The following is a 26,166-nucleotide window of genomic DNA, read 5'->3' as shown; positions in this document are numbered from 1 at the left end:
CCCCCCGCCAGGAATATATATTACTGACCGGGCCGACGAAATTATTTGGAAACGAGGTTTGCAAAATTGACGTAGGCCCGAGTGCGAAGCACGAGGGCCGGAGTCAAATTTTGCAAACCGAGTTTCCAAATAATTTCGTACGGCTGAGGTCAGTAAGATTTTTCCTACATGCCGCATACATGCTAAGTAGTTTCGACAGGTTTTGGTGACACTTTTATACAATTGTTTTGTCCATAATTTCCGAACAGTGATTGCGCTACTGCTGTGGATAAAGCTTTACAGGAAATTTATAGAAGAAAATGCATCAAAATATCTCACTTCAAAAAGAATCGCGTCCGAAAATATCAACTCAGAATGGCACAACAATTGGATATCCAAGGAACATCATGCATGAATAATTTGCCACGACATAAGAACAAGAAGAAGGTATAGAAGGTGTAATATTCCTAGTGATTAAACGTGAATTTTCCAGTGCCCTTGCAAGAATCTTTTCTTTATTTATGTAATCGTACTTTGTTGATGACCTATGGCTAAACTTTCGTGAAATACATTATATTTTCCATATTTTACATGTTTGTTTCGAGGAAAGGACTACAACTGTCAAATAATAACGCAATAACTTAGGCCCAAGGTATCAGTGGACATATCAAACGAAGATAAGAAACAAGCGATAACGGATTTCGATTAATAGGAGCATATCTTGCCATAATTTCGGCTTTGTAACCAATACTAAGCATTTCAAAACCCTTAATAAGCAGAGCAGATATTTTTTTACCAAAAAATGTTAGTTTTCTAATTTTACGCGGCAAATATCATGCAATAATGATGTCAATTATACATTCCCTATCAATTATACCTCTGGGCTAATGCGATAAACTGTAGTTTAGAGGTCATTGCCCTGGGCAGTAAACTCGGGCAGTAAACTTTTGTTTCCTGCCCGGCCTATCAAATAACATGGCATTTTGACACCGACAGTTTCTTGGTCATAGTTTTACTGCCCGGCTCGTGCTGTGCTTAAGACATACCCCGGCATGTAGGAATAGGGTTAAATGTCCATCTATGATGCCTATTTGCAAGCCGTTAGATACCGTACCTACTTGTACTTGTCTATCATTACATCAAAATGAGCCTGATGTTAGGCAAACTAAGAATGCATTTTCGTATTTTCGGAGTGACAAGTGATTGTTTCTACTTCCCCTCGTTCATTCTTTGTTTTCTTTCTTTTTTGTTCACGCCCGCGTCTGCTTCCTTGCTCGTTTCTTTTCCGCTGCTCTCAGATCTATTATCGACCTCTGTAACGTGGGAACGGAGGTCTAATTAGCTTCCTCCACGCCGGACCTCCCTTTGTGCGCCCGCTAACGGACAATGCTGCCAACCAACAGCGGAAATGTGCCATATGTATTTCTGTGTGCGAGTGACTACAGAGCGAGCTTCCATCCCGGGCAGCGCAGCCATCAATCAGAGAGATGGCGTACCCTGCTGCCAGGGACTGCAAAAAGTAGGTTACGTAATTTTTATATTAATATTGATACACGTGCAAAGCGAAACTCTTATGGCGGCCACACGGCTTGGCAGTCTCTAACGCAGGACCACCTTAGATCGCTATCTATTCAGTCGATCATGAGCTATAAGAGACAGCCACTGCACGTGCGCACGTGCAGAAACACTCTGAAGGCGACACAGGCGTGCATTTAACGGTGATTACCTAAGGATAGGCCAAATGTTAGCGCAATCAGCCTGATCGTTGCGGAGCTATTGTATGGAAGTGGAGCAACTCGACACACTTGAGCTGGCAGGTACCAGTTCCGCCCTCAACGCCCCCAACGAAAGGAAGCACGTGTATTAGGTCAAATGGTATTGTTGAGCTTTTCGAAACTTCAGTCAATTTCGACTGTTCTCTTTTCCTGGGACCCGAACCGTTGGACCTAAAGATTGAATTTGATAACATATCAAATTAGCAAAAGAGCGTTAAAAGAGCTATGAGATGCGTTGTTGCGATACAGTAGCTCTATTGATTCACAAGGTATGCGTTAAACTGTCCCAAAATTGTCCTTATCGGGAAAATTTGACCTTTGATGGCCTTGAATAGACTCAGTAATTGCGTGAGTGATAAATAACATTTTTTAGTACTCGCTAAGTTGATGGATCGCTTTTTCCGCATTGAGCTCTCAGAGTATATTCTTTGTTAAAGATGATCAGGCGTAACCATTTTCCGTTATTACGAGCGAGCGAGCGGAGCTGGTGAGCGAGCTCATACTGAATTAAGGGAAAATCATGAGTATGAGCGGCTGGCCAGCCGGCCGGCCGTGGGGACGCTCTTCAAAAGCTAATATCTTAGGAACGGGACATCCGATTGACAAGCGGTCTTCTTTACTGAATGTCACTTGGACGTAAAATTTCTGTGGTGTGATGGCCACCATGCGTTCTTGCCAACCACCGCACGTGGCGCGTGGTAAAGTTGGACATTTTTTAAGAACCCCCAAAATTGCAACCTCAATAACGGCACAATGGTTGGGCCGATTGAATTGAAACTCAGTACACAGTTAGGCCTCCATCAGATAATTCATCTGCATGTGTTAAGGTTGGGGTGCTACAGCACGTGCGCACGTGCAGGGGGCGCTCCCAGATCTCGAGAACGGCTGGGCCGATTGCGCTCAAATTTGGTACACGGCTGGGGACCAGTTAGTAGGGTGCCGTGCAAAAGTCAGTTTGGACCCCGCTTGCACGTGCGCACGTGCAGTATGCCGCTTCCAGATCTCAGGAACGGCTGGGCCGATTGCGTTCAAATTTGGCACACCACTAGCGACCGGTTAGAAGGGCGCTTTGCACAAGCCCGTTGGAAGTACCCTCTCGCCCTTGCGCACGTGCAGGGCTCACTATCTCGCTCGCTCGTTCTTCGCCCAAAAGGCGTTTTACTGGTATTGAAAAGACTTCGCTTCGCTCGCTGCGCTCGCTCGCTCGTGATTAACGTTCCCAAAACCAGAGCACTGGCTGGCCGGGACACCACCCCGGCTGGGGCTACTATTGCTATTTGCTTATTAAAAAACTGATTTTCGTTGTTTTCGTTGTTTTCGTTGAAAAGTTTTCGTTGATGAAACACATCATACATTAAAAACTGTCCCCTCTCTTGCACTGCTGATTTTCCTCACCTGTTTAGAGATCTGCTCAGCTCCGTTTGGCAGGTAATGTCGATGAATGAGGTTTGGTGCCAGCAGCTGTCTGAAAATAGAAATGGCGAAAATGAGTTCAAACTTAAAAAAATTGCGTTGAAGTAACTCTGCTGCTATACCATTTATGCATTCATTAGCATTCAATTGGGCACTTGAAAACTTCATTCTTTATCACACGGAGATACATAAAAGTTGAGAAATTTCTCGAATCTTTCCAAGATGGTGCCATTTATATCTGACAGGCTCGCTGAACACCTTCGATACAAGCGAAATAAATGCGGTTTCTAACATCTTATAGTTAAAGAAATACTTACGAATTGAGTTGCAGGTCGATTTGAAACTGATGGGTGAATGCTTTTATCATGAGTGACGTCTTTTCCACATGTTTTGTTGACACCTGCAAAACGGCATTGGTAAGACCGGAGAATGCTGAGTTCTACACATGCATGTTCTATTGCTATCATACCAACAACCATACACAACTATATAAGTCCAATAAATAAGTAATTACAAAGCCATAAAAATATTTTGAAATGAAAAACAAAAGTGGTGAATGAGAGTTAAGACAAGCTGATGCACGGACTTCTTTACATGCAGAGAAGTCTGTGGCTGCTGAGAAATAAGAAGTGAAATGAACACTCGCACTTTCTTTCCGAAGTCCGATCAGGCTCATTTTGTGTTTACGTACTCCTTGATATATGCCTTAGATACCCTGATGGTACAGAACCTTTACTTCGAATTTTTCAGGTCAAGGCCAGGTCATCCTAGGTCACGAAAATTGTATATTATGTATCGGTCACGTGACGCATGTTTTATGGTCCATTTTACACATAGATTTAGAAAACAATGTCGTCTGTGTCATTTGAGGCCATTTTTAGCTGAATTTACTGAAGATCAGGTCACTTTGAAGTCAGAAAAGGTCAAATTTTGAAAATGAAATTTTCAACAAAAATGTGCCTATCAGATGCAGTTTGAGCTCAGAAACACGACGGGGCCATTTATATTGATGTAAGACGTCAAAGACGTACTAAAAAAGGATTTTGAAAAATATATAATTGTAAAATTTTGACTATAATGCAAATAACTTGGCTATGTTTGAAGATATTTGGCTAAAGTTTGCTAGAGTACTTAACTTTAACCCGCGAGTTGCTGGGGGGGGGGGCGTTAAACGCCCCCACTTTTTTCGCCGGGCCATAGCATAGAAACGGCGCGCCGCAGGCGCGCCAAATTTTGGGTACCTGTAGGGAATTGATTGAACTTTATTGTGACAAAGTTTCAAAAAAATCGGTCGGAAAATTTTTGAGATATCGAGGTTTTAGTGACGTCATGATTTCTGAGTTTTCGACCAAAAACGGCATATGTTAAAAAAAAAATCATATAAAATCACAGAATAGACATATAGACATGCCGTAAACGCCATTAGACTGCCAATACCATGGAGAATCAAATGGCTATCTTTGATTATTGATTATCGTTCCGCATTTTCCAAAATCTTGAACTGAATCTTGGCAATTTCTCGTGACTACTTCACGACCATGATACATGAATTTCTTAAATTGAACTTTTTTAGCCAAACACGTACACATATGATAAAATGAATGTCACCGTCGTGTTCTACGCCCCAAATTACCCATAAAACATGTGTCACAGGCTGCGAATATCAGTTTTTATTTTCGGGGATATGTGCCTGCCCGGTTGACCTGACCTTGACCCTGACCTATGCTTGACTGACCCCTGCATGGAGCTGACACTCTTGTAGGCCTTATATGATGGATTGTGCACCGTTTTGACAGAGTTTATGACGAGAGGCGCCCATTGCGAAGTCCTGAAGTCCATGCTACTGAAAGCCCGATTTCAGGTGTTTGACCTGACCTTGACCTGACCTGTGACCTCAAAATTCAACTTTAAAGTACTCATCTGAAGCGTCTCGTCGCGTTCTTTCGTTTGCCGCCTCGTGCGTTTCGCTGCGCCTATTGGTTCTCGAGTTATCGGCTGGGGGCGTTTAACGCCCCCCCCCCCCCCCAGCAAACGGTGTGTGGCGAAATACCCCAGCAACTGCCGGGTTAACAGTGTGTGTTCTATCACATGTATTCCGATTTTTGCGAAAAGTCAAAAACTTTCTTAAAAAATCAAAAATATTTTTTTTTTTGTAATTGTAAATACATATTTTTCGAAAATTTTAAAATTTCGAAAATTCGAGATAGCAGTTTGATAGCTAAGTGTATTTTTAGTCCATGCATACAAATAAATTGGATCTAGCTTTAAAACTGAGCTCTTGAGAGCGTTTCCGCAATTCAATACTTTGCATCAAAATCCGCCGACATGACGTCACTCTGACGTCATTTCCGACTAAACTGTGGTAGCTAGCAAAATTAAATTTTAACAAAAGGTGTCAAATTGATGCCGCTGAAGGTGCCGCAAGTTTCGTGATGATCCGTCAAACGTTTTAGAAGATATTGCCGAAAAACGGGAGGGAGTTCTGTAGAGCCCCCCTCCCCTCCAGTCATGCGCGGGTTAATCTTTATCAAATAGAGCAGCGGTCAATCTTTTTTTTGTACCAAAGTATTGGTGATTAGGGTGTGGTACTTACTAACCTTTTGATAAAATCCGTTCCTAGATGACGTGTTGTCCCTCTCAAGCTGAAAAAGTGAGACACCATTGAAGTGAAACACAGCGCCGCCACAGACGGACACCTCCAACAGCATGTACTCGTGCGTTTAATATAGCTCTACCTACCCATGTATGTGTAGCAGAATAAATGGAGATTTCGGAGTAGGATTAATCAAGGTGAGCACAGACATCACCAACACCATTGCTGCAAAGCTCACTGATGAATTTATTCGGGTATTTGTTCACGTATGCTAACCATCATTTTTTGCTACAGCATTAAGCTAACATCAGAAAAAAAATGCATAATAGGTAATCAGTAACATAAATGAAAGTGTGAAAATGCCAGAATTTTATACCCGAAGACTATCGTTCTGTTCGCTTAGGAGAGTCCGTTCACACTCATCACAAGGGTTCTGTTCTCACTCTCCCCTCTCTCCCTCTCCCTCTCCCTCTCCCTCTCCCTCTCCCTCTCCTTCTCTCCCCTCCCTCTCTCCGTCTCACCTTGGAGGGCCCGTTCTCGCGTGTGATGATGGTCGATTGTCGCCGCGAGTCTCGGATCTGCACCGGGTACGTGATGAAGTAGTGGCTGCCCAGCCCGTGCACCATGTCCCTGTTCTCCTTGTACTCGGTGAACAGCCGGTTCGCCTCGTCTGCACACGACACAACATCGGGTCACTCAACGGCACCAAACACAGCACCAGGTCACTCAGCGGCACCAAACACAGCACAACACCGGGTCAGTGCACACGACACAACACCGGGTCACTCAGCGGCACCAAACACGACACAACACCGGGTCACTCAGCGGCACCAAACACAGCACAACACCGCACAGTGGGGATTTTTCCGATCTAGCGCCTATTAATTCAAAAAATATTTTTTTGGATTTTTGTTTATTTTTTGTGTCAGTAGGGCTAAGAAATGTCTGAATTTTTCATATATGGCATTGTTTTATCTGTATGTCCACAGCAAAACTAGGAAAAATGCGCCCAAAGTTCACACTCATGCGTGATTACTCAATGGGCTCAGCAAGGCCCGAAAGTATAGCTCAATTTCATTGTCCTGTCCTGTTGGTTTTAATCTTGCGAGGTCTTAAAGTTGCATATCGTCTGAAAGGCACCTTCATTAGGAATGGAATGGCAAACAGAAAGTATGCCACAACCTTACTAAGGTCACAAAAATGCCCTTTACAAAAAACCCTTACAGACACCATATTGAAGGAATGGTATTCTAAATAAATGTAGGAAATCAACAATGTTCTCCACACTTTTCCACTCCGAAATATATCCTATCGAATTCGCCACTTTCTTCTGCACGAGACAACGCCTGGTTTGGCTGCCGAAACTTGCCTGAACACGGAATATTCACATTAGAGTATCTTAACACCCCACTCGAGGAGCGCTAGGGCAAACAGCACGATATAGGTATGTTCCGGACATAGGCGAATAATTTTACTTCGTGATTTATATGATGCATATTTTCTGAGACACATTCATTAGGAATAGGATGACAAGCGTAAATTATACATACCGTAACCTTATTAACCATCGCACTTGTGGGGAGGGGGAGGGGAAGGGATCGGATAAAACCCCATGGTTTTCCGCAAATTACTCGCGCAAAAAGCGGCCGATCGCGCCGAAACTTTGGGTACCCTCGAGATCATCAATTTTACATCTAACCTAAAAATTTCATGACTCTGACCCAACTGACCTTTGACCTGTGGCATATTTCTCGAGACCATGTTTGGTCGGAATCGCGATTCGGCGTATGCCAGCTCACATTATCCGCGGTTTCCAGTCTTTTTGTGGTTTTAAACGTTCAAATATGTGAAATGCTGTTGGTGCCATGCATAATGGTGGGAGTCAAGGTCACGTGAAGGTCAAGTCAAGGTCATTGACCTTTTGATGACCTTGGTTCACTTTTTCGAGTTTTACTTGTTTCTAGGGTAGTTTTTGGTGCTGATTTCGATTTTAGCAGCCATTTGAATATTTACGAAGTAGTTCTAGTGCCTTCGTTCCATGTTACGAAGCTATCAGTAGTAGGTGACACTTTTATGGATGGCCGGCAGGACGCCTACTAATTGATCTAACCTGACCTGACCCGACCTGGCCTAAATGCATAAAGACATCGTCTGTTATCAAAACTAACATGAAATTCGTGATCAGCACCCCAAAATACCCCGTAACACCCTAACTTTGCGAAGTTTCAAGAGGTCTCGATTTCCCAACTTTAGTTGGGTCATTAAACTGACTTGCAAAGTCAGCTTATGACCTTGGACTTTGAAATTGGATATATTCGGCCTAACTTCGTCATAGGCAGCACGCTTGACTTTTCCGCGAAGCTCTAGCTTGATCAGGGGCCAAACGGCTGAGCGGGGGTCCAATTGAACCCCCTATACTATGTTGATTATGCACATTTACAGGTAAAATTCTCACCAGGACACACCAGCCAACATCTGTGCACAATCTGGCTACAATTCTACCTATGGTTTGCCCTCTACGAATAAATAGGTGCTAGATCGGAAAAATCCCCACTGTGCACCGGGCCAGCCGGCGGCACCAAACACAGCACAACACCGGGTCACTCAGCGGCACCAAACACAGCACAACACCAGGTCACTCAGCGGCACCAAACACGACACAACACCGGGTCACTCAGCGGCACCAAACACAGCACAACACCGGGCCAGCCGGCGGCACCAAACACAGCACAACACCGGGTCAGCCGGCGGCACCAAACACAGCACAACAGCAGGTCACTCAGCGGCACAAACAGTGGCGTATCCAAGGGGGGACCCTGGGGATCCTAGGATCCCCCCTGGAGCCTAGAAAAAACGTTTTTTTATAACACGAAAAAATTGAAATGACTTCAAGGGCCCTTTTGACCACTTCCCATTTTATTCGCAAAAAGAAAAAGTATTGTAGAACTCTTTTAGGGACCCCCTGAGGACTATAAGAGGACACCTTTAGGCCAATGAGGGACCTTGTGAAGTAAACAGAGGGCCCTCTCAGGTACACAGAGGGCCCTTTCAGGCACACAGAGGGCCGTCTCAGGCACACAGGGGGCCCTCTCAGGCACACAAAGGCCCTCTGAGACACACAAAGGGCCCTCTCAGGCACACATAGGGCCCTCTCAGGCACACAGAGGGCCCTCTCAGGCACACAGAGGGCCCTCTCAGGCAAACAGAGGGCCCTCTCAGGTACAGAGAGGACCCTTTCAGGCACACAGAGGGCCCTCTCAAACACACAGGGCCCTCTCAGGTACACAGAGGGCCTTCTGAGACACACAGAGCGCCCTTTCAGGCACATAGAGGGCCCTCTCAGGCACACAGAGGGCCCTCTCAGGCACACAGAGGGCCCTCTCAGGCACACAGAGGGCCTTCTCAGGCTCACAGAAGGTCCTCTGAGACACACAGAGGCCCTTTCAGGCACACAGAGGGCCCTTTCAGGCACACAGAGGGCCCTTTCAGGCACACAGAGGGCCCTTTCAGGCACACAGAGGGACCTCTCAGGCAAACAGAGGGCCCTCTCAGGTACACATAGGGCCCTCTCAGGCACACAGAGGGCCCTCTCAGACAAACAGAGGGCCCTCTCAGGTACAGAGAGGGTCCTTTCAGGCACACAGAGGGCCCTCTCAAACACACAGGGCCCTCTCAGGTACACAGAGGGCCCTCTGAGACACACAGAGTGCCCTTTCAGGCACACAGAGGGCCCTCTCAGGCACACAGAGGGCCCTCTCAGGTACACAGAGCGCCCTCTCAGGCACACAGAGGGCCCTCTCAGGTACACAGAGGGCCCTCTCAGGCTCACAGAGGGTCCTCTGAGACACACAGAGGCCCTTTCAGGCACACAGAGGGCCCTCTCAGGCACACATAGGGCCCTCTCAGGCACACAGAGGGCCCTCTCAGGCAAACAGAGGGCCCTCTCAGGCAAACAGAGGGCCCTCTCAGGTACACAGAGGGCCCTTTCAGGCACACAGAGGGCCCTCTCAAACACAGAGGGCCCTCTCAGGCACTCAGGGGGGGCCTCCCAGACACACAAAGGGCCCGCTAAGACCAGCAGAGGGCCCCTTAAGACTAACAGAAGGCCCTCTGAGGTACCAAGGTCAATTTCAGGCCACAAGGTGTCCTATGAGGCCACCAGACGGCCCTCTTATATCAAAGATAGTCCCTGGAGGTCACCGGAGGGCCCTCTGAGGTGAACAAAGGGCCCTCTCAGCCGCCTCAAAGAGGGCCCTCTGAGGTCGAAGAGATCAAAGAGATCAAAGAGGGTCCTCTAAGGCGAATGGAGGGCCTTCAAATGCCACAAAGCGCCCTCTGAGGCCACTGGAGGGCCTTCTGAGGTGCTATGAGGCTATGTCAGACCATCATGAGCCCTATGAGGTCATCAGGCCCTCTGAGATCAAAGAGGGTCCTTGGAAGTCATCGGAGGACCCCTTGAGGCCCCTTGAGGCAAACAAAGGCCAGAGGGACCCCTTAGACACCATAAAGAAGTAAAAAAGACCCCTCGGCCCTCTGAGGTCAAAGACAGCTCTCTGAGATGTAATAGGGCCATTTGAGGCAGCCGAGGGCCCTCTGATGCCACAGAGAGGCGCCCTCGGCTCTGATGCCAAAATAGGGTCCTCTGAAGTTTGAAGCCACCAGAGGGCCCCCTGAGGCGAACAGAGGGCCCTCACATCCACCTCAAAGAGGGCCCTCTGAAAATCAACTGGCCCTCGGAGTCAGTGTCCCAAAATTGTATTTTGGCTTGGGTGTCAGAGGGGGAAATAGGTCACCCAAAAGGGGGATAAGAGTGGAGGTGGACAATTGTCAGTCACAGCGCAGTCGGAGCCCTCTGAGAAGGCCACTCGAGCCTTACAACAGAGGGCCCTCTGAGGTGATATGAAGGCTATGTCAGGCCACTATGGGCTCTATGAGGTCATCAGGCACTCTGAGGAAAAAGCTGGCCATATGAGGCGAACAGAGGGCCCTTTAGGACAATCAGAGGACTTTTTAGGCCAACTAGGGACATTATGAGGCCTGAACAATGGGCCCTTTGGGACACAAACGGCCTCTCAGGCACCCGGAGGGACCTCTTTTCTAAGGCAAACAGGGGGTCCCCTTAGATGATATGAGGGCTTTTTTAGGCCACCAGGGGTCTCATGTATTAGACCAACATACGGCCATCTGAAGTAAAAGAGGACCTTTTGAGGTAAAAAAGGTCCCTGGAGAGAAAACAGAGGGCCCTTTTGGGTACTCAGAAGGACCATGGGGGCCACTAGAGGGCCCTTTGAGGCCAGTGATGGTCTTCAGAGGCCATCAGAGGTTCCCTCTGAGGGTAACAGAGAGTCCTTAAGACGACCAAGGCCCCCCGTGAAAATGCAGGTGTCACAAGGCCAGGTTTGCATCAAAGGTTAGGTAGCTATGCCCAGTTTTGGCTCTCTGTTGCCGACGTGTTCCGAACTGTCGCAAAAAAAAACGATGTGGTGGCACCCACGCCCCCGGCCCCCCTCGGCTGGCCAGGGTCCTTCTAACCAGGGATGCAGAGCCGTGGAAATTTCAGACGACTCCGGCTCCGGAGAAAAAAATAGGATCCGGCTCCGGCTCCGGCTCCGGCGGCTCCGGCTCCAGTACTCAGTAATCCTCTATACAGTTAAATACGGGTGGAAGAGAAAAGATGAAGGATTGGCTCACGTTGCTTCTGTATTTGCATAGCAAGGCTGTTTTGAATGTCACATGTTTTACTGCCTTGTACTGTCAAACCGAACTAGGTCAATAATTGTTTCCTCTTCAAAAAAAAGTAGCCGGAGTCGCCGCCTTTTTTGAATGCTCCGGCTCCGGCTCCTGCTCCGGGCTATATTCTTTCACGGCTCCGGCTCCGGACAAAATATGCCTGCTCCGGCGGCTCTGCAGCTCCAGCTCCGCGACTCCGCACCCCTGCTTCTAACTCGGCTTCTGAGCCACGACACGCCAAAGGCAGCGTTTGAAGGGACGCAAACAATAATGACGAAATTACTCTGGTCACTTTTTAGATCAGGTCAAAAGTCAGTTCACATAGGTCATCAAGGGCAAATTTCGCCAATTTTCAGATCCAATTTCGACTATTTTCAACAAACCATCGCATGACTCGGAAATGTGGAGCTACAGTGCCGGGGAAAAGCGTAGTTAATAGCTCTTCAACACCCGTTTCGCCGTTTCCATCCTCATGACATTCAAATCCTTCTCCTCCATGCCGCAAACCCTGATCCGGGCTGGACCTGGACGGGCAACTTTATTCCATGCGGGCGGCTCCCATTGGAGCGCACTGCAGCTCCTAATCAAGCACGCTCGTAACCGGGTGCAGTGAGCACTTAGGGGGGCTGGTCGGCCTGTCCTGTTGGACAGGCTCAGCCCCGGTGACTCACCAAGGTGCCCGCCCAGACCAATGTCTCCCTCAATTCCTTTCCTATCATACTTCCGGCCCTGAGCTCTGTTCGCACCCCGTTTATTTATCAGCAGGCTGCGAGCATGCTGCTACTTCTGGGCTCATTGGTCGAATTCAAGTGGTCTATTCGTTAGACCAATGAGAGGCCAAGAAGCGCCAGCAATAACTTCCATATATGGGGAAAACCGACAGCACGCTGATATAAAAACAGCGATCGAACAGGGCTCTGAAATGGACTCGTCAGACCGAAAGGGCCTGGGCCCAACCCAACAAAACAATCAAAGCTCTTTTAATGCTCTTTCTGTAAACTGTGCTCAGATTTGACCTAGGCCTGTCAATTCTACACCTTTTAAGTCGGAACATTTTTATGCTTTTACAGCTCTGTAGGCCTGTGGCTCTTCTTGCGAAACCTTTTTTTTGGTCGAAAATGGCAGAACATGACGTCATTCTGACGTCATTTGCGGCCAACCTATCATAGCCTCTGGAAAAAAAAAATAGTCACAATGTGTAAAATGGATGCCCAGAGAGGTCCTGAAAGTTTGGTGGCGATATTTGCAGTCATTTAGGAGAAAGCTACGGAAGAGGACAGGGAGCCGTTTCGCCCCCCCCCCTCCCTACGGGGCGCGGGTTAACGCCCTTTCAACTCAGGCTACAAGGGCCCTTTTGCCACTTAAGGGCCCTTTCAACCCAGTCAGTCAAGGGCCCTTTTGACTGCGGATCCCCCCTGAGAGAAATCCTAGATACGCCACTGGGCACAAAACACAGCACAGCACCAGGTCACTCAGCGGCACCAAACACAGCACAACACCGGGTCAGTGCACACGACACGACACCGGGTCACTCAGCGGCACCAAACACAGCACAACACCGGGTCAGTGCACACGACACAACACCGGGTCACTCAGCGGCACCAAACACGACACAACACCGGGTCACTCAGCGGCACCAAACACAGCACAACACCGGGCCAGCCGGCGGCACCAAACACAGCACAGCACTGGGTCACTCAGCGGCACCAAACACAGAAACACAACAACAGGTCAGTGCACCAAACACGACACCAGGTCAGCCGGCGGCACCAAACACGACACCAGGTCAGCTGGCGGCACCAAACATATCAGGTCAGCCGGCACAGTAAACAGCCGGGTCAGCCAGGATTGTTTTAAATAGTTGCGTGAAAATGTCAAGCATTGACTCATCTGAACGAGTAATAATCACCAGCACTCAGCAGAGCCCCAAATATGCAGTATAGAACCAGTGATTAACACCAGTACTCAGTAGAGCCCCTAGTATGGTATGAATGGGACGGTTGGTGCACCAAACCTGACGTTTCTCATGTTTGGCCTGGGGATCATGCGATTTGAGTTCGAGATCTTATTCATGACAGTTTCTGAGCACCATCCCTCTTGGGCACGATCTGTGATAAAGAAATCGAGTACCTAGGCTTCCGCAAAACGTTTTGAAATCACCATAGCAACAAAACAATGAAAATACTGGGGAATGCTGTGTTCCATCGTTGAATTTTCTAAATGGTACGCAATGGTATTGCAACTGGCCAATGCATTCGTAAAGAGAGAGTATAAGTCGATTAGGCGGGTTGGTTCGAAGTTCAGCGAGCACCTTCGCATCTGCCCAGGCATCAGTTGGCGGTCACACCGAACCTCAAGCGTGCGGCCATAGAGACGTGCACACTGCACACTGCGTGGTGGCTGCTCCTCGTGTGCAATGATCCCAGATGTCCATCCCGGACCGCTGCCGCCGCAGTGGCGGCCGTTGGCGGCCAGGGTAATGCCACTCGGACGGATCGGCACCACGAAATGACGGCGGATCGGGAGCGGCCGCCGCGGGCCGGCGCGGCGGCCCAACGGCCCCCGGCGGGCAGATTCCGCCGGCTAATCGCGCCACACCGACCGAACCAGATCCATTTCAGTAATTGTGCTAACTGCATGCATGCACCCGGTGACTCGGAAACGCTCCATTATAGTCTGAGTAGCGCGGAGGGTCCCGGACAGGGCGGCCGAGTATTTCACCAGTGTCCCCCCTCCCCCCCCCCCTCTCAGCAGCGCGACAATTGTCCATGCTGGCGATTTGAAGGAGTGCAGTTGGATCTACATGCATCCATCGAATCAGAAAAGCGTGTTATGACCCCTCTAAAGAGGCTTTGAGTCCCGTAGGAGTACACGATTAGCTACGTTCGAAAGAACATCAGAGGTCAAAGGTCAAAGAGCAGAGAACATCCAGGGTCAACTTTCTTCATATTCCGACAGTTTTAGACAAAGAGGCGCACAGCGGTAGCCCTTGAGCTCAATTTCACCCTCACCTTTCGAGAGTGGAGATGATACACCCTGACATAGGCAATTTCTCAGAACGCGTTGGCAGCAGAGCTGGAAGTAAAGATACCCGCGACTTCGGGCTCAAACCGGACATATTCATCTTGTTTGTGTTTTCAGATAAGATAAGGTCACTGACCTATGGCGTCAAGTGAACCTATGCAGTTTGCATAATACAACATTATAACAATGTTAGGTACGACTTCGCATATGCTCTGAGCGACATGGAATGTAATGCAGAGAGATGACGCTTTCAGGTTGCAAAGCACCCCAAAACACCAACAAATTATTTACTTCGGATTTTTTAAAGGGTCACCTGAGGTCTGGTCGGTGACGTTACCTCACCATTTTTCATCCCAATGGGGGACATATGGAAACCATCTGTTTAGCATCAAAAAAGATTGCAGCCTAGATGCACACGAAATAAAGCATCATTACCCATCTGGCAGCGTCTTCCGGCAAGACAGAACGATAAAACCGTCTTAGGTGTGGTCAGCTCGACGATGCAGATCGACTGATATGCAACGTGACCTTTTCCGGTCAGGTCATGACCTTGACCTGAGCAAATTTTCAAATTGACCTTTCAAGGTCAAATTATAGTTCATTCGTTGCGTCTTGACGAGAGCAACACGATGCCGGCAACAGATAGTCCGTGCAAGGCTTGAGTCAAAAGATATTGCAGGAAAACTGTTTCCGAAAAACAATCGTCTATTTTGGCAGTTTTTGCTGTCTGCAGGCAAATCCGTTGACGATAGGTCAAATCTGAGAGAATTACTTAGAAAGAATGTTAAAAGGGCGCTATCAAATGCACTTTTCTGCGGCGCTGTAGCTTTACTAGTTTCCGAGCTGCGCGTCGATTTGTTGAAAGTTGTCGACATTTGACCTAGAAATCGGTAAATTTTGCCTTCAATGACCTCTGGTGACCTGACCTTTGACCTGAGCAAAAAATTCACCAAATAATTTCTTCCTTATTTTTGCCGCTCTTTCGAACGCCAGCTTTCCCGTATATAGCTACGTGGCCCAGGTGCCGAGTTAGAATGGAAGGGGGTGTTCAAACACCCTTCCCAGCAGGGCGTGGAAATCCAGGACCCCTAGCTTGGCGCGGGTTTAACTGGGACTAGTAAATGGCACCAGCTACTAGTTGGTAACGGCACAGACGCTCGCATTTTCGAAAACATTAACACATATCGGCTCATAATTTTATTCATTGCATTCTGAGGCCGCTGTGCGGCAATGACTCTTTTTTAGGTCATTTCATTGCAGTGCCCACGTATACTGTGCCCGTGCATTTGTGTCGATCGGCGGGACCTTGGTCGGTCGAGCATCTCAGATGGCGGTTTTCCGAGCCCTTTATGGCGCACAGCGCGACACCCCCGGGTCACACACAGCAGCCCGCCATAAAGGACTACTCACAGCGCACAATGAGAGCGAAACAAAGCGGCCTCAGTGCTTGGCGGGGAACAAAGGTAAATCGAGAGGCGTAGAGCAAGTGGAAAAGAAAGTGAGAGTGAGAGAGAGATAGAGATAGGAAAGGACGAAATATGGAGAGACCCAGAGGGATGAGAGGAAAAGAGAGGAAAGGAGAGAAGAAGAGAGGAGGGGAGAGGAGAGAAACGCATGTGTATGGTGTATGCGCTACGCCACCTGCTGGACTGCTCGGCTGTATGCGTTACGCTGCCTGATGGAGTGCCCAGCTGTATACTGTGTATTCTTTGCGCTATACCTGCTGGAGTGCCCGGCTGTATAGCAAGAGTATTCGTTACTTTACCTGCTGGAGTACCCGACTGTATAGCTACTATGTATAGCTAGTGTATTCGTTACTTTACCTGCTGGAGTGCCCGGCTGATTCCAGATGCCGCGACGCAGCTCTCCTGAAAACAAAACGGGGCAACGGTCACACGAAAGCCGTGACTAAATTAGCCAAACAGGCACTGAGTGTACACCGACTATAGGACACTGAGTGTGTGTCTATCCACAGAGAGTATAAACTACACGGCATACATTTAGATAAGGGACGGTTAGCGGTAGAATGGACAGAATTACCTGTCCGCTGATAAGCATAGGTAAAATGTGCAGGACACAGGACACAACGTCTGTCTGTGGGCTGTCTGTCCGTGGGCTGTCTATCCGTGGACCGTCTGTTCAGTGTCCAGTGTCCATGGGCCGTCTGTCCGTGGGTGGTCTGTCCGCGGGCCGTCTGCCCCTGGGCCGTCTGTCCAGTGTCCAGTGTCCGCGGGCCGTCTGCCCCTGGGCCGTCTGTCCAGTGTCCAGTGTCCGCGGGCCGTCTGCCCCTGGGCCGTCTGTCCAGTGTCCAGTGTCCAAGGGTCGTCTGTCCGTGGGTCGTCTGTCCAGTGTCCAGTGTCCATGGGTCGTCTGTCCGTGAACCGTCTGTCCAGTGTCCAGTGTCCGTGGGCCGTCTGTCCGTGGACCGTCTGTCCAGTGTCCGCGGGCCGTCTGTCCGTGGGCCGTCTGTCTGTCCGCAGGCCGTCTGTCCGTGGGCCGTCTGTCTGTCCGCAGGCCATCTGTCCGTGGTCCGTTTGTCCGTGGGTCGTCTGTCCGTGGACTGTCTGTCCGTGTGCCGTCTGTCTGTCCGTGGACCGTCTGTCCAGTGTCCGCGGGCCGTCTGTCCGTGGGCCGTCTGTCTGTCCGCAGGCCATCTGTCCGTGGTCCGTTTGTCCGTGGGTCGTCTGTCCGTGGACTGTCTGTCCGTGTGCCGTCTGTCTGTCCGTGGACCGTCTGTCTGTCCGTGGGCCGTCTGTTCGGCCGGACATTCAAACGATTCTGGGCTGATGAGAGTCATCATTTCCTGGTGTAATGGCCATAGCACAAATACGATAAACGCACTACTACATTAAGGGATGATGGGCTATTTTTATCCTAATAGGATTTATAAACCTGTTTATCATTCGGTATCCACTATCAAGTAGGTGGATACCGCAAGGAACCCGGAACATCGTAAGCATGCATGCATAAGTTCACATCCACATTAGAAGCATAAAATCCAGTGTCGTTGAGTGTTTGCCTTGCTCGGAAGGAATGCTAGTCCTCCAGTCACTTAGCAGGCATTTTGTACACAAGTGGCAAGTGAGTCGCTAAGCTAATCGCTACAAATCTTAACTATGCATCACTAGGGGTTTCCTCCTGAGGAAATGAACCAGCATTTGACTAGCCTGGAGCTAGCGGTTGGCAGCTCTAGTTCTGAAATACGCGCATGGTGGCCAATCGGACATGATACAACTGTGCATAAATGCAGGATCCATCTGCTCCTGACATGTCAGTACGCCGAAACAATCATCGACATTTTCATATCCGGAGTGACCAGTGTCGTCCCAGTTGTATCAACGTTCCAAGAGCCCGTAGACACGCACTTGGGTACAGTGGGCACTTTGTGCGACCCACCGGGGAGATCACCCGAGTGGTCACGACACTCAATATCTCGCAGTCCCCTAATGCGTCCATGACGTTATGTATTACAGCCGATTTCCTTTGCTCACGGCACCGTGAACAAGCCCAATGGCGCCGGCTGCGATATGGCAGCTTCACCGGAGATATGGCAGCTCGGAACACGATGTCATGGTATCGTTGGCACGGAGACAAAACGTCGTCCGTGTGCCTCTGATAGCTCAGCATATCAGAGCGATTAATGCCGCCTCTCTGTTCACCACCCGGCCGAGCCGCGGGGAGACGCGCCAAATCGGACCGCCAATCCGGACTGCAGCCCCCCCCCCCCGGCCCCCCCTACAGGAGGCGACCACCCCGAGAGGAGGGAGGACTGGGAGGAAGGTGAGCCCCGCCAGAAAACAGAGCGATGGACGACAGGGAAACACCAGCGACCACCTGAACCAGAAGATGGCAGCAGAGACCAATTCTCCAACCATGACAGCAGAGACCATCTCAACCATGGCAACAGAGACCACACATGACCATCTCAACCATGACAGCAGAGACCATCTCAACCATGGCAGCAGAGACCAGAGAGTGACCATCTCAACCATGACAGCAGAGACCAGAGAGTGACCATCTCAACCATGACAGCAGAGACCATATCGACCATGGCACGTCAGCAGAGACCAGAGAGTGACCATCTCAACCATGACAGCAGAGACCATCTCAACCATGGCAGCAGAGACCAGAGAGTGACCATCTCAACCATGACAGCAGAGACCATATCGACCATGGCAGCAGAGACCAGCGATGGTCTCCGTCGCGGCAGCAGCATCCGTCGGCTTTGCAGGCCCGTGTCGGTCGGCCGTACCGGAGCGGCGGTCGGTCGGCCGTACCGGAGCGGCGGTCGGTCGGCCGGCCGTACAGGAGCAGCGGTCGGCCGGCCGTACAGGAGCAGCGGTCGGCCGGTCGGCCGTACAGGAGCGGCGGCCGGTCGGCCGGCCGTACAGGAGCAGCGGTCGGCCGGTCGGCCGTACAGGAGCGGCGGCCGGTCGGCCGGCCGTACAGGAGCAGCGGTCGGCCGGTCGGCCGTACAGGAGCAGCGGTCGGCCGGCCGTACAGGAGCAGCGGTCGGCCGGTCGGCCGTACAGGAGCGGCGGTCGGCCGGCCGTACAGGAGCAGCGGTCGGCCGGCCGGTCGGCCGTACAGGAGCAGCGGTCGGCCGGCCGTACAGGAGCGGCGGCCGGTCGGTCGGCCGTACAGGAGCAGCGGTCGGCCGGCCGTACAGGAGCGGCGGCCGGTCGGTCGGCCGTACAGGAGCAGCGGTCGGCCGGTCGGCCGTACAGGAGCAGCGGTCGGCCGGTCGGCCGTACAGGAGCAGCGGTCGGCCGGTCGGCCGTACAGGAGCGGCGGCCGGTCGGCCGGCCGTACAGGAGCGGCGGTCGGTCGACCGTACAGGAGCAGCGGTCGGCCGGTCGGCCGTACAGGAGCAGCGGTCGGCCGGCCGGTCGGCCGTACAGGAGCAGCGGTCGGCCGGCCGTACAGGAGCGGCGGTCGGTCGGCCGTACAGGAGCAGCGGTCGGCCGGTCGGCCGTACAGGAGCGGCGGCCGGTCGGCCGGCCGTACAGGAGCAGCGGTCGGCCGGTCGGCCGTACAGGAGCGGCGGCCGGTCGGCCGGCCGTACAGGAGCAGCGGTCGGCCGGTCGGCCGTACAGGAGCGGCGGCCGGTCGGCCGTACAGGAGCGGCGGTCGGCCGGTCGGCCGTACAGGAGCGGCGGCCGGCCGGTCGGCCGTCCCGTGTCGGAGCAGCCCGGCTATCGATTGTTGCCGTGGCGAGGCGGATGGCCTTCCCGGCGCTAATCAGAGCCTGCCGGCGGATCACGGAGCGCCCTGTCTGTCTGTCTGTCTGTCTGTCTGTCTGTCTGTCTGTCTGTCTGTCTGTCTGTCTGTCGGTGTATGTGTATGTGTCTATAGGTCCGTGTGTCTCTGCGTCGATGGGGCGTCCTTTCTGAAGTAATGGTCTCATGTTGGAGTCATGGCGGGAGAAGAGCAAGAGGACTGAGCCGAAGGAGGAAAAAGGCACAGCCGACTAGTCCCTGGCATGCCCTTATTTGATTTCGCGCAGTATGAGTGAACTGATGATTGAGGTCTCCGGGCCGGCGCACCACCGGCGCCCACAATACTGTGCTTTGGCTGGTAATGATCGATCCCTCGTTGGCGCTGCCGCCACCGAGTTCACGACGAATAGGTAGGAAAAAAGAGGGGAGAAAAAAAATGTGGAGTAGGTCCCTGTGTCGCAGCGTCACTCCTCTCCTCTCGCGGTCGCGGCCGCTCCCCGACTGAGCTCCCCATGTTATTGCCCGCCCGTCCTGTTTTCGCGTGCCCGTCCCCGGGCCCGGTGCCGCCGTGGTCGCGGCTGGAGCCCTCAACGGGTCTTATCGGCGGCGGCCGATAAGACGGTCATTGAGGTCTCCGGGCCGGCGCACCACCGGCGCCCACAATACTGTGCTTTGGCTGGTAATGATCGATCCCTCGTTGGCGCTGCCGCCACCGCCAAACCCGCCAAACGGAGAACCCTTCGCAACACTACTGTGGACGTCAAACCGCGTGGGACGCGACTTTTTCGCAATAACTTTTGAATGCGTTGCCTCTCAAGAACGAAACTTCGGCAATGGACGTTTCAGACCCCGGCCTAATTTTTATTACTAAGGTTTTTCAATGTCCGATCAATATTTAGGGCACTTCTCGTTCACTCGTAATGTTAAATTTTGCTCCTGAAACTCTCTCGGTGAGCAGAGGCTACTCCACAAGGGGCGGAGCCATAGTGTGACGTTGGAGCTAAGCTCCGCCTCGGCTGGCCGTTGCCTGAGGCGCTACCTGACCCGAGACCGGTCAGTCGCGGTCCGTAGGGGTTGGTACGCGGTGCTTCCTGCCAACACACCCAGCCGCATGGCGTACGTTATTCATGCTTGCCCTAAGGGCTGCAAGAATGTATTTGCAATGCGCCTCTTGTCGGTATTTAAAGGGACCCTCCCACCTTAACATTAAATTTGAGTTGAGATAGCCAAATTGGTGGCCATGGCCTGAAAATACCGGTTTGGGCACTCACAACATCGAAAAATGCTTTAATTCGGAGATATCGAATTTCAAACTTACAGTTTTCGGATTCTAAGGGGCTAATGCATTGGTATGCCCCCTTAGAATTTGTGACGTCAGCGGAGATCTAACGATTTTAAATCTTTTACTAAAACGTTTGGTAGCACGCGGTGGTATATGCTGCTTTGCGCGCAACAAATGCCGCACTTTCAAATAAAGTCGCTGGGAACAGCGGAGATCCCAAAAAGAAAACAAAAGTAAAAGTCTAATATCTTGAAAACCGGTGAATATTTTTCGATGAAATTTGGTAGATATTCGTTTTTGCTCTTTCTGAACCGAGCGACATCACTTTCATGCCAATTCATTAACTTTTTTGAAGGTGGGAGGGTCCCTTTAACCGTGAAGGAAGCCGCGATAAACTGAAAATTCTATCAATTCTATCAATGAAATATTTTCTTCGACTCGCTAGGAATGTCACCCAGATAGGAAGACTATACGCGTATGTACGCCAAATATTACGATGATTTAAGAATAACAGAAAATAATTAAATGATTATTTAATAAGTTTGTCAACGTAATTACGTAAATGAGATACATAATAATATAATATATTTACACAGTCAAGTTAATTTTTTTAATTAACACTTTAATTGTAGGTTCTTGTAGATATCAAACCGCCAGGAACGTTAGTACACTTCGTGTTATCCTGCCAAGCCCCAATATGCCCCAACTTAAATGTTTCCGTAATGCACCGGTACGCATAGCCGGAGGGGAGCCGGATCCGCCGGAGCCGTCATATTTTGCCCTGAGTGGGAGCCGGAGCCGGAGCCGTATTGCCATTTTACTCGGAGCCGGAGCCGGAGCTGGAGCTGACTCAAATGTTCAAGGCTCTGCATCCCTGCTGCTAAGTCAATAATTCGTATAGTTAATTTGGTAAAGGGCCATACTGAACAATCTCGGTTTTTTTCTCGGATTAAAAAACCTGGAAAAAGGCCATGCTGAACAATATCGGTTTCGAGATGTCCGACCATCTGAGACCCGACGCACACAGCATGCAGAACCGGTTCTGAGTGAGGATCGACCGACAGATGGCAGTCGTGTCTGAACGGTAGATGGCAGGGAATTCGTAGTTAGTAGGCGGGGCTTCGCGAGCAGCCTGACGATAGCCGCCATCCGGGCTGATATTTCACTTAACATTACGAGTGAACGGGAAGTACCCTAAATATTTATTTGACATTAAAAAACCCTAATAATAAAAATTAGGCCGGGGTCTCAAATGTCCATTGCCGAAGTTTCGTTCTTGAGAGGCAACGTATTCAAAAGTTATTGCGAAAAAGTCGCGTCCCACGCGGTTTGACGTCCACAGTAGGGCAATCGACACCCCGGAAACACCAGGGCAGCGTGACTCGATGGATCTTGTTCTTGTTCTCAACGCGAAGTTCGCCACCGACCTGACCTAACTTACCAGGGCATTGTCGAGCGGACCCCTGCTAGGCCATGTCACCGAACTGACCGAACATTCCAGGCCCTTGCCGCCCGGACCTTTGTCAGGTCACGCCACTCACCGAACCGCCCGAAGTTCCCAGAAGTTCCTATTGGGGAGGGTGGGAGGGGACCATTTTCCACAGCCTGTCGCTTGGTTTCCACCCTTCTGCGCTGTCCGCCGCCTCTGAGCACGCGTCTTGGACTGCCTGACCTGTTTTGCGGCAGATCCCTCCCTCCCCGTGTGTACATACTGTGTGTGCCTTATCTCGCCTCGGCCGCGGCCCGGTCCCCTCCCCGTCCCTGGACCCGGGCCGTCAACCGCGCGCCACGACTCGGGTCTCCCCCCACCCCTCTGCCCCTCCCTCCCTCCTCGTGCTGGCCATCCCCCACTCACTCTATTCGAGCCCCAAATCAAGCTAATAAGTGGACCCTATTACCGATTTGGGTGTCTCATACCGTTCGCTCCCCAAATCTGTTGTCCAGTATTGGCTGTTAATGGCCGTCTGCACCCAAATCGTGTTATCGTTCATATCACGATCGATAACAAGACGCCAAACTCGCCAACGGAGCAGAATGTAAGTACATGCGGTTATATAGGTGTGTCCAGCTTATGACTGCGTAAGATCATGTACGAGTCTAATTATGAATACGCCCCCGAAGTCACGCCTAAGACTGTTTAATCGCAGTACCACAGCCTGCCGTGCCGGGCTATCTGCTGTTTGCACTTGCCTGACCGGCCCGCCGCGCCGGCGCCGCGGTGTGCGTTATGAGCCACGCCCGGTCGTTTCTCCGCGCGTCCGCCCGCTCGGCCGCACGTTCCCTTATCCATGTCGCCGCACCCCCCTCTCTCTCTCCCTCCCTCCCTCCCTCCCTCTCTCCCCCTCCCTTCCTCTCCCACCTCTCTCTCCTCTCTCTCTCCCTCTCCTCTCCTCCCCTCTCCTCTCCTCTCCTCTCCTCTCCTCTCCTCTCTGTCCGTCCCAGGCCATGGTCCCTCCCTTGTTTGTCGGTTTGTCGGCGGTGTACCTTTATCACCGCTACGGCCGTCCAGGCCGTAAGCAAATAGCACCACTGTGTCCACAGATTCCCCTCCTCTCCGGCTTTCGCGTTTGACGCGAGCACTAGTCAGCGAATGTGCCGCGCTGCTTTTCTGCTGGGCTATACGCGTGGAACTTGGCATGACTGGCAGGCGCCTCTATTGCGCCGGTATATATCGATACCATACCGAGGCCGTGCTGACATGCACACGCACCGACCAGTTGGCGACATGTTGACCCTGTTGACGTCCTCTAGACCGCCTTGCCGACGCCGGGTCTAAACCAACAGAAATGTGACGCTCACACCACGTGGTCAAAGTATAACCGGATCCAGTCAAACCAGCCGGTGGTCCAACATATGCGTGCACTAACCGTCGCGTTCAATGTCTTGCTGGGGGAGAGCCGGCGTCGGCCGAGACGAGACGAGACGAGTCGGCCGTTTGGGGGGGACGTCCCTGAGGCTCGCGTGGGCGGAGCCTAATGAGGTCCCATTGGCGACCGAAACTGGTCTGATGACCTGATTTTGCTTTACGAGTTTTACATACTTCCAGGGTAGTTTTGGAGCCGATGTCGAATTTAGCATCAATAAGAACAGTCACGAAGCAGTTTTGAAATGACCATCCCACTTTAGCATTAGTTTGAGTTGAAATAGCCAAGTTGCGGCCAGGTTAAGAAACCACCATCTATCATGGTCGTAACCCCCGCATCTTCGGTGTTGAAGAAATTTATTCCCTTCAGGTGCAGAGTGGGACTAGCTTGGTCCCTATCTCTTAATCATTAACGGACTCTGATGACGTCATCGATTTCTCTCGTTACGGGCAGCACGCTCTCTCCCACCGCAAATATCCAGCCCGATCAGGAGCCGAACGGCAGGGGGAGGGGGTCCAACCGGCCCCCCTACCCACACGTTAGACGCAACAGAACGCCGCACCCGGGCGAGGGATATAATAGGTGGACGGATCAGGCTCATTCGAAAGCCTGACCTATCAGGATCACAAGCGGCGGCCGCCGCCGCGACGGGACAGTGACGACCTGCAGTTGTGCAGTTACATTCCGACTTATAGCGTTGGAAACGGTCTAACATGAGCCTTCTTGCTGATACGTGCCCTGGGGAAGACCGCAGTCGACACAGCCAGCCGGGGACCACCGCGGCACGTCAGCGTGACACTCACCATGTCAATCCGCCCAGCGCTCAAAGCCAGCCGAACTCGGGGCGCCCGGCGCATGCGGCTAGCCGGCATACAATACATCTCTGCACAGCGGCGTGAGACTGACTGGGGTGGTCTGTTCTGCGCACGCACCCAGCCTGGAATCCATCACTGCACCGCAGCGTGCCACTGACTATTTCGATCTACGCGACGCACATGTCCAGCCAAGTTCGACTACCTGGCGCTCACAGCCCGCTATCTGCCAGCCCAGGTCGAAACGCCCAGAGCGCACGGCCAGCCGGCAAACGTCTCTGCACAGCAGCGTGACACTTTCTTGGTCGAATTACTCGTCGTACACAGTCAGCCATGCTTAGACCTCGACCGGAGAAGGGGTTGATACATCCCCAAGGGTTTCCTTTGGCGAATAGCGCAAAAAAGGCGCCGCCAAATTTGCATATCCTCCGTGGCCACCTCCGGCACCCTCCCTGAAGACTCAGGTCTCCGTCATCCGTGTCAGCTCACCCGGTCCCAAACCCGGCCCCAGGGTAAAATTGGACTGTTTTAGCGGCAACGGCGTAACAGAGTTTCCGTTAATAGTGCGAGTGCCGTGGCACGTAGCGCCACCAAATTGAGACTCAACTCAGGGGCATTCATTTGACATTTGCCCTGGGAGTTTGAGTTCTGCTGGCCTCAGGTCAGGTAACCAGTTCACAAAACGGTAGGGGAGAGCGGGGCCAGTTGAACCACTTTTTATATATTGTCATGCACAGCGAGATCTAGTTGTCATATCGAAAAATGCACAATGTCATGAAAAAATATGCTCTTTTGGCTTTATTTTAAGATACGTAAAATTATGTTTCAAACATATTTTGCTGCCAAACGCATGCTTATAAAACAGCTCTACGCCCGTTTCAAATGACCCCGATGCGAGGGTCAATTGAACCAGCCCATGGGGTCAATTGCACCTATCCTTAACAATGGGAAGTTTTCCTCTTTAAGGCCACTTTCTTAAGGAGATATTTTGTCCGGTTTACTTTTCCAAATGCTACATTCAATAGGTCGTTGGAAAGCTAAAAGTGCAAAGTTCCTCATAATAGGTGACATAAAGTACATAGACTATGGTAAAATGGGCGGAAGAGAAAAATGAGAAATATCTCAGGCTATAGTGTGCTTTCAAGCAAAAGGCTGGAGAAAAAGGAGTCAAAAATTGAGCTCTATTAAACTACTATTGCAGTTTAAAAGCTCATTTCAAAGGTGGACTATTTCCTTTAATGTTTACAGCCCCTGAACAATAACCATTGCAAAGGTCACCGGGGTCCATTGAAACGGCCTGTGGCCCTGTTTCAACTGACCCTCAGAGAAGCGTTTCAATTGACCCCATCCGCTCCCGCCATCTCGCACGCGCCGTAAAGCACATGTCAAACGAGTTGGAGGGACAGCATCATGCTGAATGAAGGGCCAAATAAGGTGTTATTCCGGAGCCAGGAGTTCTTCTTTCAGCAAACAAA

At 51.0% G+C, this 26,166-nt stretch overlaps 1 protein-coding gene across 1 annotated transcript in view; it reads right to left on the bottom strand.

Moving 5' to 3' along the window:
* LOC122376039 (zinc metalloproteinase-disintegrin bilitoxin-1-like) overlaps positions 1–16,382 on the bottom strand; it is a gene marked incomplete at both ends in the record, with an annotated part of 58,401 nt that extends 42,019 nt beyond the window's left edge. Inside the window, 5 exons of the mRNA XM_043355704.1 lie at positions 3,150–3,219; positions 3,485–3,567; positions 5,765–5,809; positions 6,282–6,430; positions 16,338–16,382. Coding sequence (XP_043211639.1) covers positions 3,150–3,219; positions 3,485–3,567; positions 5,765–5,809; positions 6,282–6,430; positions 16,338–16,382 — 392 coding nt within the window. The remainder of the gene's footprint in view (positions 1–3,149; positions 3,220–3,484; positions 3,568–5,764; positions 5,810–6,281; positions 6,431–16,337) is intronic.
* Between the last annotated feature and the right edge of the window lie 9,784 nt (positions 16,383–26,166).

The sequence above is a fragment of the Amphibalanus amphitrite genome, unplaced genomic scaffold (genome assembly GCF_019059575.1).
Source record: "Amphibalanus amphitrite isolate SeventyFive unplaced genomic scaffold, NRLGWU_Aamphi_draft 001992F_arrow, whole genome shotgun sequence".
NCBI classification, from domain to species: domain Eukaryota; kingdom Metazoa; phylum Arthropoda; class Thecostraca; order Balanomorpha; family Balanidae; genus Amphibalanus; species Amphibalanus amphitrite.
Note: the sequence above shows the minus strand (reverse complement) of the source record. Positions and strands in the feature narration are given on the sequence as shown.